Source organism: Lissotriton vulgaris, chromosome 8, assembly GCF_964263255.1.
Source record: "Lissotriton vulgaris chromosome 8, aLisVul1.2, whole genome shotgun sequence".
NCBI lineage: Eukaryota > Metazoa > Chordata > Amphibia > Caudata > Salamandridae > Lissotriton > Lissotriton vulgaris.
Window position 1 is genome coordinate 815698681 of NC_141696.1, and position 16353 is coordinate 815715033.

The 16353-nt window shown below is 45.7% G+C and overlaps 1 protein-coding gene across 2 annotated transcripts in view; it reads left to right on the forward strand.

Annotated features, from left to right (window-relative positions):
• The window catches only part of ADPRHL1 (ADP-ribosylhydrolase like 1), a 555702-nt gene that overhangs the window by 212511 nt on the left and 326838 nt on the right, over nt 1-16353 (forward strand). For both annotated transcript variants that reach the window (XM_086934704.1, XM_086934705.1), the window contains exon 4: nt 10387-10527. In XM_086934704.1, the coding sequence (XP_086790830.1) occupies nt 10387-10527 (141 nt within the window). The remainder of the gene's footprint in view (nt 1-10386; nt 10528-16353) is intronic.

Consider the following 16353-nt stretch of genomic DNA (forward strand, 5'->3'; position numbering starts at 1 on the left):
CGAACGCACCTGAGATTTAAAAGGTGGACAGCAAACTTGGAATTGCCTATTCGCCAGGAATGTATGCATCCACTCGTGTGCCAGACCCTCAATACCAACCTCGCTAAGGCGAGAAAGTAACAGGGGATGGGAGACGGTGTCAAATGCCGCGCTCAGATCTAATAAAAGGGGCGCGGCTGTCTTCCCCTCATCAACTCTACTCCTTAATAGCTCGGTGGAAAAAAGGAGGGCCGATTCAGTCGAGTGGAGCGCTCTAAATCCTGATTGCGAGGGATGCAGATGTAATCCCCTATCCAAATGTTCAGAGAGCTGCTTATTAACTATCTTTTCAACCACCTTAGAGCAGAAGGGCAGCAGCGATATAGGTCGATAGTTATCCAACTGCGTGGCACTCAAATGAGGTTTTTTCTTTAAAGGGAGGACATGCGCTAATTTCCAATCTTGAGGTATGTGGCCTGTTGAAAAGGACAGTTTCGTCATGTGGCCTATATGAGTCGCCAGAAGCTCGACTTGATTCTCAAGGACGTTGGGGCGAGCCACATCCCTAGGACAGCCTGATTTAATACTGCGAATGATATTTAGCAACTCTGTGGTATTGGGCACCGTAAACTGGTTAAGACACCAGTTGTTAGTCATCTCACTGCTGGTGGAGATATCTCTGGTGAGTTCTTCCAGTACCTCTGGAAAGGTTTTATAGATATTGTCCACTTTCTGCACAAAAAAATCGGCAATAGCTTCACACATATCTGTCGAGTGCAGATCAGGAGTTAAAGTTCTCTCCAATGAGGTGAGCTCTTTGTAAATAACAAAGAGTTCTTTAGTAGAATTCTCCGCCAATTCAATTCTGTTCTTTAAAAAATTACGTTTGGTAGATCTAATCAGTTTATGATAACACTTTATACTCTTTTTATAATTGAGTCTAGTCAAGTCATCATATTTACTGCGCCAAATGCGTTCCAACTTTTTGCATTCCGTTTTACATTTTTTTAAGTCAGCATTAAACCACTGAGCTGTTTTCAAGCACCTCGCTGGGGTCTTGGTAGTCCACGGGGCAGTTTCATCTAAAGCTCCTGACAGCCATTTTTCATAGTCTGACAAGGCTTCGTCTACATTATCTTTAAGTGGAGGGGTGTCTCTTTTTAGAGCCAGTTCTAACTCGTCCTGCTTAATTTTCCCCCATTGCCTACGTTTACATGCCATAAGTTTAGTACTAGACAGTCGTTTGGACTCCCCAAGGATGGTAAACTCCACCAGAAAATGGTCCGACCATAATACCTCACTGGGGGGTTGAACCGCCACCCCCTCCCAGTTGGCAAAGATCGGGTCCAAAAGATGGCCTGCTTTATGGGTAGATTGAATGTTAAGGTGAAACATTTTTAAGGATGCTAATAAACTTAACGCTTCCTTGTCGTTTTTATCATCAATATGAAAATTAAGGTCGCCCAAAATCATAAACTTATTATACCGTAGTGCAGGGTGGGCAATTACTTCCATCAGGCTGTCCAAGAAAGGCAACGTCCTACCTGGTGGACGATAAATCAGGTAGCCATTAATGGCCCTATTAGGGCAGTATTTTATAGTGAAGAGAGCAGCCTCACACTCTTTAATTGACACTGTTTCTAAAGTGCATGACAGAGCCAGTTTATGAATCATGGCGATACCACCTCCCCTCTGTTTAACCCGGTCTAGTCTTAGTATCCCATAGTCTTGCTGGAGTGCTTCCAATATATCTGGATTGGACTCAGCATCCAGCCAAGTCTCAGTCAGGAATAATGCATCTGGTTGTTTTTGCAATGCAGAAACTATTTTTAAGATCTTTTATTGAAATGGTTTAAGTGACCAGATTCCCTGTGGGGCACATGCCTCTCCACAGATTGTTTTTATGGTTCTGGGATGTCTTGTGCAATCCTGATTGTGTTTTTCTTTTATGTGCATTGGCACTTGCACTTTACATTGTGATTGATGGCACTTTAGTGTAAATATGATCTATTCACAGTTTCTTTTAATCTTGTTTTGTGTTTTAACCATGTTGGCATATGTATGAAGTTTTATCGTGCACCTGCACATGCCCATCTCCTCAGATGGTCTTTCCGCAACAGATCTCACGTCCTACTAAAACACTACTATGACATCCATCCTAGCCCACCCTGAAACTAAAAAAAAACAGGAGAATTTCTTCCAGATCCTGGTTCAACATGGACATTAACGCTGAAAGGAGGCAACTTAGAGTCACAGAGCGTCTATGGAGGAACAATCCCTCTATGAGCTTTCACGATCAACTCAAAGCAGGCCGAAGGAAATACAAAAAGCAAATCATCACTGAAAAAGCCACCTTCTTCTGCACCGCTCTGGACAACGCGAAAAACAGACCCAAGGAACTCTTTAACCCCTCCCATGCTCATGACGAGGTCAACACGTCATGAGCCACGGTGCTCTGGTGCTCATGACGAGCTGAGCTCGTCATGGCCCGTGGAACGCTCGCACGCTGGGCTAATTCCCCTGCTGTGCTAAGCGTTCCATTAAACGGGCGTGGTCGTGACGAACTCAGCTCGCCATGAGCACTGGAGCACCGTAGCTCATGACGAGCTGAGCTCGTCATGAGTATGGGGGCGCTGTGCGCGCCCCCGCCCCCCAGCACACCAGGGGAATAGCCCCAGCAGCCAAGGGGTTAACATCATCAGGCAACAAACTTCCAAGACCTCAGCAACCCCAATCCAGGCCTCCAAACACTTGTGCGACAAATTTGTCATCTTCTTCAATGAAAAAGTCACCAAGATTGAGCTATCACCTGACATCAACCTCAATCCCGCCTTCAAAAACCCAACTGCTACAATCGAATCCAACACACACAAGCTCCCCACGGAATCCTGGTGGAATTCCTTTGATCACGTTCTCAAACCTGTTCCCTCCCAATTGACCAAAAAGCTGAAACACTCCCTCGCCCCTCTCTGGTGCAAAATCATAAACAGCTCCTTGAAAACCAGCGTCATACCAGACTGCCTCAAAGTCGGCCAAGTCACACCTCTATTGAAAATCCAGGCCTAGACCCCAACAATCTGAACAACTTCAGACCTGTCTCCAATCTTCCCTTTCTATTCAAAATCCTTGAATAATGCATTCTCCATCAACTGACCCAACACATGGACAATATCAACCTGCTAGATCCCCACCAATCGGGCTTCAGAAAAGGCTGCAGCACCGAGACCGCAATCCTTAACATCGTGGATGACATCCGAAATTCCCTATACACCGACCAAAGTTGACTACTCATCCTCCTGGACCTATCGACAGCCTTTGACACGTTTGACCAAAATCTACTCACCAAGGCTCTCCAAGACAGAGTAGGTGCAGACAGGATGGTCCTAAAATGGTTCTCCTCCTTCTTACACAACCGCTCCGAAAGGGTAAAAATCAAATCCTTTACATCCGACCTACACCCCGTCAGCAGAGGTGTCCCCCAAGGTTCAGTGCTCTCCCCTCAACTATTCAACATATACAAGGAACCCCTCACCACCCTTATCAAGAAAGCCAACATTCCCTTCCATCTATACACAGATGACACCCAGATCTACTTGGAAACCTCCTCCATTAATGACATTCTAAGATTAAACAACACCCTTAGGGAAATTCAACACTGGCTATCAACTAACCACCTTAAACTCAATCAAGACAAAACAGAATTCCTCCTCATCTCCAACAAAGAAGAAAACCCTCAAATCGTAGAGTGGCTAAAAGCAATAGATGCCCTCAACGTTAATCTCACTCTGGCTAAATCGGTAAAATCTCTAGGAATCACCCTTGACCCGAAACTGAACATGAACAATCACATTAAGATCTCTGCGAAGAGTGCCTTCCTCAATCTGAAGCTCCTCAACAAAATCAAGCCCTTCATCCCTCCCAAAGTCCTCAAACAAGCCACCCAGTCACTGGTGCTATTCAGACTCGACTATGGTAACGCAATCCTCACCAGTACAGCTCAATCCCACCTAGCCCCCCTCACAACTGTCAATGCAGCTTCCAGAATGGTCACCGGAGTTAAGAAATATGACCACCTCTCACCCGCACTCAGAGAACTAAAATGGCTCCCAGTCGAAATTAGGGCCACTTTCGGACTGCCTGTCTGACACACAAAGCCTTGCACACAGGGAAACCAGAATACCTGGCCTCCAAACTCAAGAAAGCCAGCCAGACAAGAAACCTCAGGAGTTCCAACAACATGCTACTCATCCCCATGAAAACATGCAAACAAAAAACTTCTGCATGGTCTTTTGCGGGAAACTCCCCAAAAATCTGGAACTCCATCCCAGCCGATATCAGGACTATCACTTCCTTTATAACATTCAACAGACTCCTAAAAGTCCTCTACCTCAACCGTGACTTCCCGAACCAAGAGCCGCCGCTGAAACGCATAAACTTGCACTCCAGAGCCCCTGGATAATGCTCCACTACTACCTACCTCTTCCTACAACCTGCAGCCACTTGATAATGCTCAACCTCTGCCCCCCTCCTCAGGCACCCTACAGCCCTGTGACAATGCTCAACCTCACCCTACCTCTTCCTTCCTCCCCGATACCCCCCCTCGTTACCTCCTCCCAGAATGAGGCTGAGCCCAGACCAGTGTGCGCTCATCGAGGCTATCTCAGGACTTCCTCACCTCAATGAAGCGCAGTTCACTGGTTCTCTGAACATTTTGCGTGGGATTATGCCTTTCTTATGTGATTACAGCTTAATTTCTGTTGTAAAGTTCTCCGATATCCTCGGGTCTGGCCAGCACCATATAAAACTTCTAAATAAATAAATGTTAGCACCCCACTGTCAGCACAGTCATATGCCAGAACTGCCAAACACCAAAGATGCCTAATGTTGAACTTAACTCATCATCACTCTTTCTTCCACCACCCTCTACTTTTTCTATTCCTCATGCTTTGACATACTTTTACATGCCTGCTTTCTCCTATCTTCTTGTCTTTCTATTTCCCCTTCTTGCTTCCCTTGTGTGTCTTCCGGTCTCTTTGTAAGTCTGATGATGAAATGTAAGTCCTAGTCATCAAAAGTAGGTGCCAGTGCGCCCCACCTGCAGGCACCACCACAAACAGAGCACTGACTCGTTTAATCAAATAAGGATATATTTCAGAGAGAAAATTTGAAATGTATTTTGCATGCTTCATCCCTATAATCTGCAGTCTCCCCATCAGTCAGAAGGGTCCACCCTTACCTTTTCATAGTCCCCTTATGACAAATAGTTGTAGCACTTCTCAGTGGTCACCTTGGTTATTCAGTAGTGCTCTATTAACAAGTAGAGCTCTTGTCAGCCAGAGGTATTCCCATAAAACCCTCCTGAGGCTTTAGCGAAACCTCCCCACCATATCTGCTAAAGGTGATGACCCTACCAAATACTGTTGTGGTCCAGCCCATGTATTCTGATTTCAGCTGTTCAGCCATAGGGCCAGCTGACCTTCAAATAAACAATTCCTATTTGCAGCCTGGCCTTCCTGGTTCAACGTTCACCAGTTCCTGCCTTGTAAGAGAGACCAGATGTAGAACACAGGAGGAAAAATTCTCTATAGCTATTTCTGTTGCTGGGAACTAGGGGAAAAAAGCACCGGAACTCATCACTACCCCACTACTGGAGTGGAGCAGGTCTTTGGGTAATTGGTGTTGTTGGAAGCACGCTTTACCAGACCTGCCCCTAGTGGGGTTGGATCTTTTTTTGTTATCTTCAACTTCCTTGGCATTTTCAGATTCACAGTCAAATTGCTTTTGCAGAATTTCCGATATTGAAAACATGACATGTCAGCAGTTGTAGTTTCCTAAAAAAACAAAGAGCATGTTTGTAATGTCCAGCAGGGCAGTAGAGAGCCAAATCATATTTGTACTAAGTAGCTGAGAAGAGGCAGACATTCAAATCTTCCTAACTCCGATAGTTGTTATCATGATACATTGACATTAAAATGAGACATCCAAAGGGGGGAGGGGGGTCTATAACTGTCTCTCTGGAAAGCCTATACTGCACAGTATAGGGTCATCCATACTCTTACACCACTCCATAGTGCGAAGTTTCTTAACTTCTGCTGTAGTTCTCCAGGATGTTCGCAATCTAAATCCGTTGGTTCAATCTTGCAACTCAAGTTTAGTATGCAAGCTTTTCATTCTGCCCAATTTCAGTTGCATCTGCTGAGCAGAACCAAGTGATGGCTTCCTGCAGAAAATTTCAGAACAGTACCCTAAGTGCGTGCATGATCAAGAATCAATTGTGTCTTCACACTGCTCTGGCCACGGCCAAGATTTGTATTTTACGCCACTGGAAATCTTCTTCGGCTCCTTCTCAGGAAGAATGGTTGGTAGCAATGATGCAAATGGCTATACACGAACGCACAATTTATAATCTTCAAGATCAAGCCTCCATTTTTCTCCAAACTTGGCCTCCGTTCTTGGAAACTACGATAGTTGATGACTCTACGTCTACTCCTTCTTCTTCCTTCAGTGCTATACCTACTTAACTTTTCTTTACTTAAATCTTGTATATTTCTCTACTCTACATATTCTTACCCTACTACTTTTTTCTTCATTTTTTCATTTCTGTTTCATCTTCATTGTTACTCTGGTACTTTCTTACTTATTTGTCGCTTTTCTTCTTTTTCCTTCTATTATGTTTTTTTTTAAATGTATTCTTTCCCTTACTCATTTTACCTTGTATCGGATTATGGAATATATAGTGTTGCTTCTATACTTCTTCCTTTTTCTCATATTTGCTTTGCTTTAAATCAGATTTAATATTGCTTATATTTTAGTTTTACTGCTTTGTTCTGTATTGCCTTGTTATCATCTCTGCATTTTATTAAAATCTCAATAAAAAATTTCAACACAAAAAAAAAAGAATCAATTGTGAGAACTTAGTGCAGGTGAGCTTTCCCAAGGCCTCTCTTACCACTGTCAAAGTTATTCTCAATCCTGCAGCCTAACTCACGATGGGAAGTTTCAAATATGATCAGGTGACCACATACTTTGCAAGGTCCTTTGGCTTAAGCCATCCCATAGTTAATCTACTCTTCCCTTGCTGGATGCTGTGAAGGTCTCTAATATCAGTCTTGATCGTCCTAAAAAGCGTGACTCCTCCCAGTAGACAATGTGCCACTCTGCACAGTAATAGGCACATTAAAGGCATGAAGTGTCTCCTTCAGTAGGTTTCAGTTAATAAGAAAAAGGCTGAACAGGCAATAAAAGCCTTCTTGCCGATATTGGTAATTCTTGATTGAAGGTGATGGATAATACAGGAGTTGATAAGCAAGTCACCAGAACCTCCCTGAACCAGGATGGAGGAAAAGCCCAGCATAAGCTTCCCAGATGGAAGGAAATCCAGAAAGAATCCTGCTGTAGAAAAAGAAGAGTAATAATAAGGGACAAAAATCTGCTGAGTTGGCAACCAATGCAGTACAAAATAAGGAAACAAATGCCATGTGGCACATACATCTCAAGGTTACACCTCCTTGTTCATGGCAAAAGAAGGAAATGGCATCAGAGAAAAAAGCTTAGCCCCCATGTTGGATTGGAAAATTCCAGCAACAACTATTGGAAACAAAAACACCCTAGATAGGCTTACGTTTAATTCTAGACATGCCTATATCTTCAGTGACATGGCATAATTGAGGTAGAAGAAGATAAACCCCATGCTTGACACCCACTAAACCTCCATGCCTTAATTGCTTCTTCCTGGGTACACTCCATGCTAGCTGTGAAACACCCCTCTGGGTGACTACAGCCGTGGAAATGCCGACACTGTTCATGCAGCATAGTGGAAGATACCTTCCCACATGCAGAGTGAGTAGACCTGAGAAGATCTTGCGTATCACACACTGAGCGCAAAAGCCCAAGATGTGCTGTCTCCTCAAAGGACGGTGAGTCCGACTAACACACCTCTGTCTTTGGTGAGTTTCGAGAACAGATATAATATTAAACTATGTAACTCCGAATATGAAGCTTCCACACATTTCTGGAATCCCCATCCTCCTGCTTTCCTCGCTTTCCTACTTGGTCCACACATCAGAAAACAGCAGAATGTTTTTCTACTTACTTAACCTCGATGTATTTGTTAAACTGAGATTCGCAAATTATCTTTAATTCGTACTGTGTTACTTGTTGACCCAGGTTGTTCTTAATGGTTTGATTGTACATGTTTTTACCGAAAAAAGCTTCATTGTTTCGTCTTTGTCTGATCAGCATAAATATTTCAAATATATAAATATGGAACATCACGTGCTCCTTATGTCGAATTAATGTAGCCCCAGAGCGCCGTGTTACTCAGAGGAGTATTGGTCCTGTGAGATTTGAAGGGGTACAGCTTGAGCCGTCATGCCTCAAAGCCGGGGCAGTCAAAGGCAGGTGAACTGGGGAGCCCACCCACTTTGACTTTTTGCTATATGGCCGGACTGATGCTTCAATTTAATAAAAAGTCCCTTTCAAGAACATTTAGATATTAACACTCTGGTTACAGTGTACAGACCTTTTCAAGCTCCGTGATTTGTTGGCGTTTAAAGAAAAACAGTACATTATATTTGGAAGCCACAGGTCTTTCAAAAAATATTATGTCACACACATGTGATTGTTTACTTTAAATTGGTGTGATCTTCAGCAGCAAGCTGCCTTTAGTTAGGTCCATAAGCAGCAGAGCCACCCGGTTCCCTTTGCTTACGATTGGACTCTTATTTTACATTTCCCAACATTTGTGTTTACTATAGATTTTATTGAAATGAACAGTTAGATGTGATAAGTACTGAAATAGATTTTCAAAATGGCGGTCACCCATGATATTGATTGTGCTGGTGGAGTACACAACATGCTTCGCTTACATTAGTGTCAAGCTCACATACCTAGTCTCACCCCCCCCCCCACCCTTCCCTAATTAGAAGAGGTTAAGGGCCAGATGTATCAAGGCTTTTGCGACTCGCTTGCGACTCGCAAACGGCCGATTTGCGATTTTTGATATGTATCAAAAAATCGCAATTTAAGGAATCGCAATTTTTTGCGATTCCTTGTTTTGCCATAGCATTTAGGAATCGCAAATTTTGCGATTCCTTAAATGATATGTATGACACATTTTTGGTTTGTGAATTTGTGTTAAGAAATCGCAATTTACCACCAACTTGTAGTTGGTGGTAATTTGCGATTTCTTTTAAAAATGCTCTGATTGGCATTTGTAAAGGTGGCATGTGACACTCATACATGCCCATAGGGCATGTATGTGTGCCACATGCACACACATGTAGATTTGAGGGGTGCAGCAGGGTGTCTTTGAGACACCCCTGCACCCTTGAAATAATTCTCAAATTGCGATTAGCAAATTGCGAATTCGCAATTTGAGAATTATTGCACTATCATTCCTATGGGCCTCCTGGCCCATAGGAATGGATTGAAAATTATTCTTTATTTGCGAATTCGCAAAATGCGAATTTGCAAATAAAGAATAATAAGGAATCGCAAAAAATTTGCGATTTTGTACATACATACCGTTTTGCGAATTCTAAATAGCGATTCGCAAAAAATCGCTATTTAGGATTCGCAAAACGGTATCTTGTTACATCTGCCCCTAAGATTCTTTAGGAGTCAGACTTTTTTAGACATTGATATTCGAATGTTATGAAACTGTTGTTCACCTCCAGGTATTCTAAAAAGTATATACGTTTATATGAGTTTGAAAAAAATGTCTGTCTAACAGAATAGGGTCAGTTTCACTACATATGCACCATTCTGTCTCGGTCTTCTAAATCTGATTGATACCGTAAATCAGTGTTTTGTGTTTCAGAGTTTAATATGGGTTATTATTCTTTCCAAAATGATTGGAGGCCATGTTGGAGGCATGCCTCTATCCCTGGGTATTCTGTCTGTTTGACAGACATCGGTTTCATTTTACATAATTTGAAGTACTGCGCATGTGCACAGTAGCTCAGCACATTGGTGCTGTGTAAAGAACATGCTGTCATTGAACTTCACGTAAAGACCTTCTCCAGAGTTTGTTGCGGATTAATTTGAAACTGCCCGAGGAGGGTAGGATGAACTCATGACGCTTATTTGGGGCCTCTGCGTCACACTGTGTTACTATACCAGGGTGCAGAAGCTTTACGGTGTCCACAATAACCGTCACCGCAGCACAGGGGAATGGCATCCGCCTGCCAACAATCCTAGCGAGCAGAGGAGTCCACCTGGCGGGACATGTAGGGCATGAACACATGCCGAACGATGTGAGAAGTGCAAATGTGCCAAAGAAGGATGCCACGTGTAAGATTGTGCCTCTGACCTGCCACAAACCTAATTATTTAGTTCTCACTCGCCTTTGCTGGTGCATGAACAAACTGCTGTCAATTCACAATACAATTTTATTTCCCTTTTTAGGATTTTTGGGGTCATTGTGCACTGCCCTATTTGCATCGTACGCAATCCAAGGAAAGCCCTTGGCGCAGTGGGGACGAGAGATGCTGAAGGTGGTACCAATGGCCGAAGAGTACTGCAAGAAGACCATTCGACACATGGCAGGTAATCTTAACAAAACGAATTGAATACAAATAAGCAAAGCCCATTTAGTAGCCATTCTGTTCATGTTTGGCAGCAAGTCCTGCAATGTCTGCATGGAATATCTCCCCCTCAAGAACATCCCTGGGAAGATAGTCCCCGTTGCCTATCCACCCAACTCTCAGTCTGACCATCTAATGTTAGACTGACTCATATTGGTAAGGTGACCAGGCGTCCCCGTTTTGCCAGGACGGTCCCAGTTTTTAACCAGCTGTCCCAACAAATTTCAAGAAATGTAGTTCATGTCCCGTTTTTTTAACAGGGTCGACTGAAAACTGTGGGAGGTGTTTTTTATGTTTTACAAAGCAGGGATAGTTAGCAATTGTTTCAAGAAATCAATTTAATTAACAGGCAAGCTACTGGGTTTAAAAATTGCATTTTATGTATGTTCTTACTGCCTGTTCTGTAATTCTCTGCTGAGGAGCGCTCTCATCGCTTGAAGTAAAATTGTAGTCCTTCTTCTATTTTTGTGAAATGTCCCGGTTTTTGGCTTTAAAATTCTAGTCACCCTACATATTGGACACATTAGTGTATGCTCTTTAAGCAATTCTATTTCAGGACAGGAGGCTCCGATTATGCTTAGTCTCATTTCTTTACTGACACATAGCAGCCAATCACATTACAGTAAAGAAAAAACAGAACAATACGTCACGTATGAACTCAGGGCAACCATAGAGTACACCCATAGTATATAAACAGTCTCAGAGGTAACCACTTCCTCTTTCTTTGCTGCTCCGCAGCCAGTTAAGTGCAAACTTGTTATTCTATTACTGTTTAACTGGTTTTGTTGGTTAAATTCTTACCGCTTTGTGCGCGCTGTGTGCTATTGCTTTAGCGTTTATTTCGCGCTCTTGCTGCCGTCTTGGTCGTTTATTATTATCCTCGGCCGGCGCGTCGGTGGGAGCGTGTGTCACCTCCCGGGGTCGGGCACTTGCTGCCGTTTGTCCCGTATTTCGGTGGAGGGAGTTCGGGACTGTCCTGCCTCGCGCGCGTTCAGCGCGAGCAGACTCCTTGGCTGTCGGGCGAGCCGTGTGTCTGCGCATGCGCGACCTTTGTCCCTAAGGGCTTTTCCTCGCGCAGCTGTGTTTTCAACACAGCGCCGGCTCCTGAACGCGTCTATTGACGTATACGCCCACTGCCTGTCAGCTTGTCCCGTTCGACGCCGGAGCTTGGAATAAGAGTCCCGGTTGTAAAATTGCATAGGCTTTGCCTAGAGTGGTGATTTTTTGGTCGGCAAGCCTCCCTCCACGCTTTATTTCTTGTGTCCTACGCAGTTTTTTCTGCTTCTCTTGCTGACCGTGAGGTTTTTCACTCCCTCAGACTGTGTCACTGACATACCAGATTCCTTGTCACCTGGTGGGCTGATTTACTACACTCCCCGTGTATCATGAGTGGCTCCTATCACTTTGAGGAGGAAGGTGACTTTGAGGAGGAGGGGTCTGACTTTTTTGAGCAGGACCTGGTTGAGGCACTCGACAAAGGGGTACAGCTCTCTATGAATAGGGCAATGGCTCGCGCCATTACACCCCTGAAGCGCCATTTGACGCAATATGCGCAACAGCAAGGTTGGCTTCCCTCCAGAAAGTCCTCATCTCCAGGTAACCCCCATTCTTCGGACTTTCGGAAGTTGGCTCGGTCATTGTCCTCTACATCCAAGGCTGTCCCTGTACTGGTGGAGAGCGACGACCATGATGCTTCCTCCTCCTCGTCGGAGGTTTTGCCTCCTCCTCCCAAAAAACGAAAATGCAAAGAACATTTTGTGGACGCCTCCTCTCGGCCTCCTGTTTTAACTTTTGAGCCCGAGGATATTGTGCACCCGAATTCTTCCGCCTGGCTTCCTTCCCCGGCTGTGGCTGAGTATGTTCAGCAGTATATCAGGCACCCTTTTGATAAAGATGTACGAGCGCGTCTTCGCTCAGAGTGTCCGCGGCCAGATTTGGCGGACAACCTGGCGGACACGCCGGAGGTCGACCCTACCATTCTTACATACATGACCAAATTTTCCAAGGACCCCAAAAAAGGTCTAGACCGTTCCTGGCGCGCTTGTCAGGATAAGGTTTTGGACCTCTTAGGTCCTATCACAAAAATGTTAGATCTAGGCTTCCGGGCCAAAGAAGCCTCCTCCACTGTCGACCCTGACGAGCTCATTCAGTGGGCACAGCGTGCCGTCTGTTTTTTAGGGAACGCCAACTGTGCCCTGTCGAGTGAACGCCGGCGTTCTTTTCTTTTGAAACTGGACCCGAAATTATCTGAACTTTCTTCATCTGAGGCAGGTGCTGCTGCTCAGGGTCTTCTTTTTGGTCAATCCTTTTTGAAAGAGCTCACCCATTTTGTCAGCACTTTTAGTAGTATTGACAAGGCACAGGCCACTTTAAAACGGGCCATGCGTCCGGTTTTTAACAAGGCCGGACGAAACTGGGGACGTTCGTCCGGCAGTGGTCAATACCACTCCACTCAACGTGGGAACCAGTCCCAAAAGGGAGGCCATCAGGATTCCGGTTATGCCCAGCGGTCTCACTTCTACCCTTCCAAAAAAGGACGTGGGCAGTTCAAGAAAGGAGGTTCAGGTGGCTACTCCGGCGGACGTCAAGATTCCGCCGCTTCAGGTGAGGCTTCTTCCTGCATGCAGTGTTGTTCTGGGGGGCAGGATCCGCCATTTTCTAGCCAATTGGCGCGCAATCTCAGGCGATGCTTGGGTGCTGGAAACAGTTCAGGGATTCAAAATCGAATTCTATCATCCCATTCACCAATCTCGTCCTCCCTTCCCTCTTCACTTCTCAAAGGAAAGTCAGGAGTTCATCACAGAGGAACTCAAGTCTCTGGTGTTGAAGGGGGCCATTGTGCCGACAGTCCGTCATCCGCAGGGCTTTGCCAGCTCGATCTTTCTGGTGGACAAGAAGGGAGGAGGTTCTCGGTTGGTCCTCAATCTGAAGGACTTCAATGCGGGGGTAGTTTACAGACACTTCAAGATGGAGGGTATCCATCTGTTGAGAGACCTCTTGAGGGAACGGGATTGGATGGTTCGTTTGGACCTCAAAGATGCTTATCTTTCGGTCCCGATCTTCCATCCACATCGCCGTTTTCTGCAGTTTCAGTGGCAGGGGACTTGGTATCAATACCAAGTCCTTCCCTTCGGCCTTTCGTCGGCACCGTGGTGCTTCACGAAGCTGTTACGTCCTGTAGTGGAATCGCTCCGCAGTCGTGGGGTTCGTTTGATCATTTATTTGGACGACATCCTCCTTCTGGCGGATTGTCCGGTCCGACTAATGACTCATCTGGACTGGACCATAGACCTTCTCCAGTCCCTCGGGTTTCTGGTGAATGTTCCCAAATCTGTGCTTCATCCTTCTCAGGTCATCGATTTCTTGGGGTTCAGAGTCAACTCCATCACTTGTCAGCTGCTGCTGCCCCAGCAGAAGATTCGCTATATCAAGAAAGAATTGAATTCCATTATCTCGAGTCCGACTGTGTCATTGAGGTTGTTAGCACGAGTAGTCGGGCTTCTGGCGTCTTCTCTGCAAGCAATATTTCCAGCGCCGCTACATTATCGGGCCCTTCAGCGCCTGAAGATCCAGCATCTGCAGCGGGGCCTCCGGTATTCCGATTTGATACCTCTCTCGGAGGAGGCCAAGCTGGAGATGCAATGGTGGTTGGATCACATGGAGGCCTGGAACGGCAGAGCCCTCTTCGGCTCCTCCCCGGAGATTGTGATCGAATCGAATGCCAGTCGTTGGGGCTGGGGAGCCCGTTGCGGTCCGGTCTCGACGGGGGGACGGTGGTCTCCGCGGGAACTTTCGCTCCACATCAACTGTTTGGAGTTGCTGGCGGGGTCATTTGCGATCAAATGCCTGTCGCCTCTTCAATCCCACTGTTGCATCCTTCTCCGGATGGACAATGTCTCCGCAGTGCGTTACATCAACAAGCTGGGGGGTACTCGGTCGCGATTGTTGGCAGAGATTGCCAAGGAGTTCTGGCATTATTGCCTCCAACACAAGATCACTGTTATTGCAGAGTACCTTCCCGGGTCTCGCAATATAGTGGCGGACTGGAACTCCAGACATCTGAGGGACTTCAGCGACTGGAGACTCCACCCCAGGGTGTTTCGCCAACTGCTTCGCAACTGGGGTCCGTGTCTGATCGACCTCTTTGCGTCCCGGCTCAACGCCCAACTTCCCCAGTTCTTCAGCTGGCGACCGGATCCGGAGGCTCTTGCCACCGATGCTTTCCTTCAGACGTGGCCGACATCCCTCTGTTATGCGTTTCCCCCATTTATGATGCTCCCGAGGGTTCTGGCCTACGTGACGCGCTTTCAGGCGGAATTGATTCTGATTGCCCCTCTCTGGAGGGCTCAGCCGTGGTTCCCTGTTCTTCTAGAGATGGCATGCGACCTGCCCTTTCTTCTTCCTCAGAGAGCGAATCTCCTTCTAGATCCATTGCAGAATCCGCATCCCCTGGTTCAGTCAGGCTCCCTCCTTCTCCTGGCGTGGCGAATTTCGGGGAACGTTGGACGGTGCCAGGCCTTTCTGAGGACGCTGCCAGATTCCTCAGCAATGTCTGGGCCCCTAACACTCACAAGCGCTACAGAAGTTCCTGGAAGCGTTGGAGTGATTGGTGTGCTCAACGGCAAGTTGATCCCACATCGGCTGATATCTCTTTGATATGCAATTTTTTGTCCTCTCTGTCCTCCTCTTCGGGTTTGGCTTATTACACAGTCAACAATTTCCGTTCCGCCATCTCGGCGGGTCATCTTCCTGTCGATGGCAAGCCAGTTGGGGAACATCCTCTCGTAGCCCAACTTCTGAAAGGTATTCGTATGGCTACTCCTCCTAAACCTAAATATGTTTCCCTCTGGGATGTTTCTGTGGTACTACGTTTTCTAGAAGCTTGGCCGATTAATTCCTTATTATCTCGTAAGCAACTTTCAGCCAAGCTTACTATGTTACTGTGTTTGCTTTCCTGCAAACGCATTTCTGACGTCCGCGCTATAGATCTAGCGGGTCGTAGTTTCACGCCTGAGGGTGTTTCCTTTCGCCTTTCCCGGCGCACAAAAACTAACACGGAGGTCATTTCGTATCCTTCTTTTCCGGCTCGACCCAACCTTTGTGTGGTTCAGTGCCTTAAGGAGTATGAGGTGAGTACTTCTCTTCATCGATCTGATATGCAGGGTCAATTGTTGATTGCTTTGCAAAAACCCTTTCGTCCCGTTGCTCCAGCCACTTTGGCCCGTTGGGTAAGATGGCTTATGGAGGAAGCGGGCATTGATGTTTCTGTTTTTGGTGCTCACTCGGCTCGGGGAGCCATGGCCTCTAAGGCTTTTTCATTGGGGGTCTCTTTATGTGACATTATGAAAGCGGCTGATTGGTCCTCAGATTCAGTGTTTAAGACATTCTATTTCAAGCCTGTTCCTACTGTTGCTTCTGTTGTGGTGGATGAGCTTTAAACAAGCATAATCGGAGCCTCCTGTCCTGAAATAGAATTCAAAATTTGCTAACATTCGTGCCAAGAATTTTCAATTCTATTAAGGACAAGGAGGCGAGGATTATCCCACCCTTTGTATATGCATATATCTATTATATTGTTACTATGCAATGCTTCATAGTTCTTTCCTGATGAAATGTACTGAATGCTTTAATTTTTGCTCTACCCACCCTTTATTTGCTCATGATTACACAGGATGTGTATTACGGCTTTGTGTCTCTTTTCAGGCTCTGATCCCAAGTGAGGTTCCTCCGGATCCGCCATTGTGGAAGTTCTGCTGCGAGTTTCTACTCCTCGTGGGACTTCTTCTGT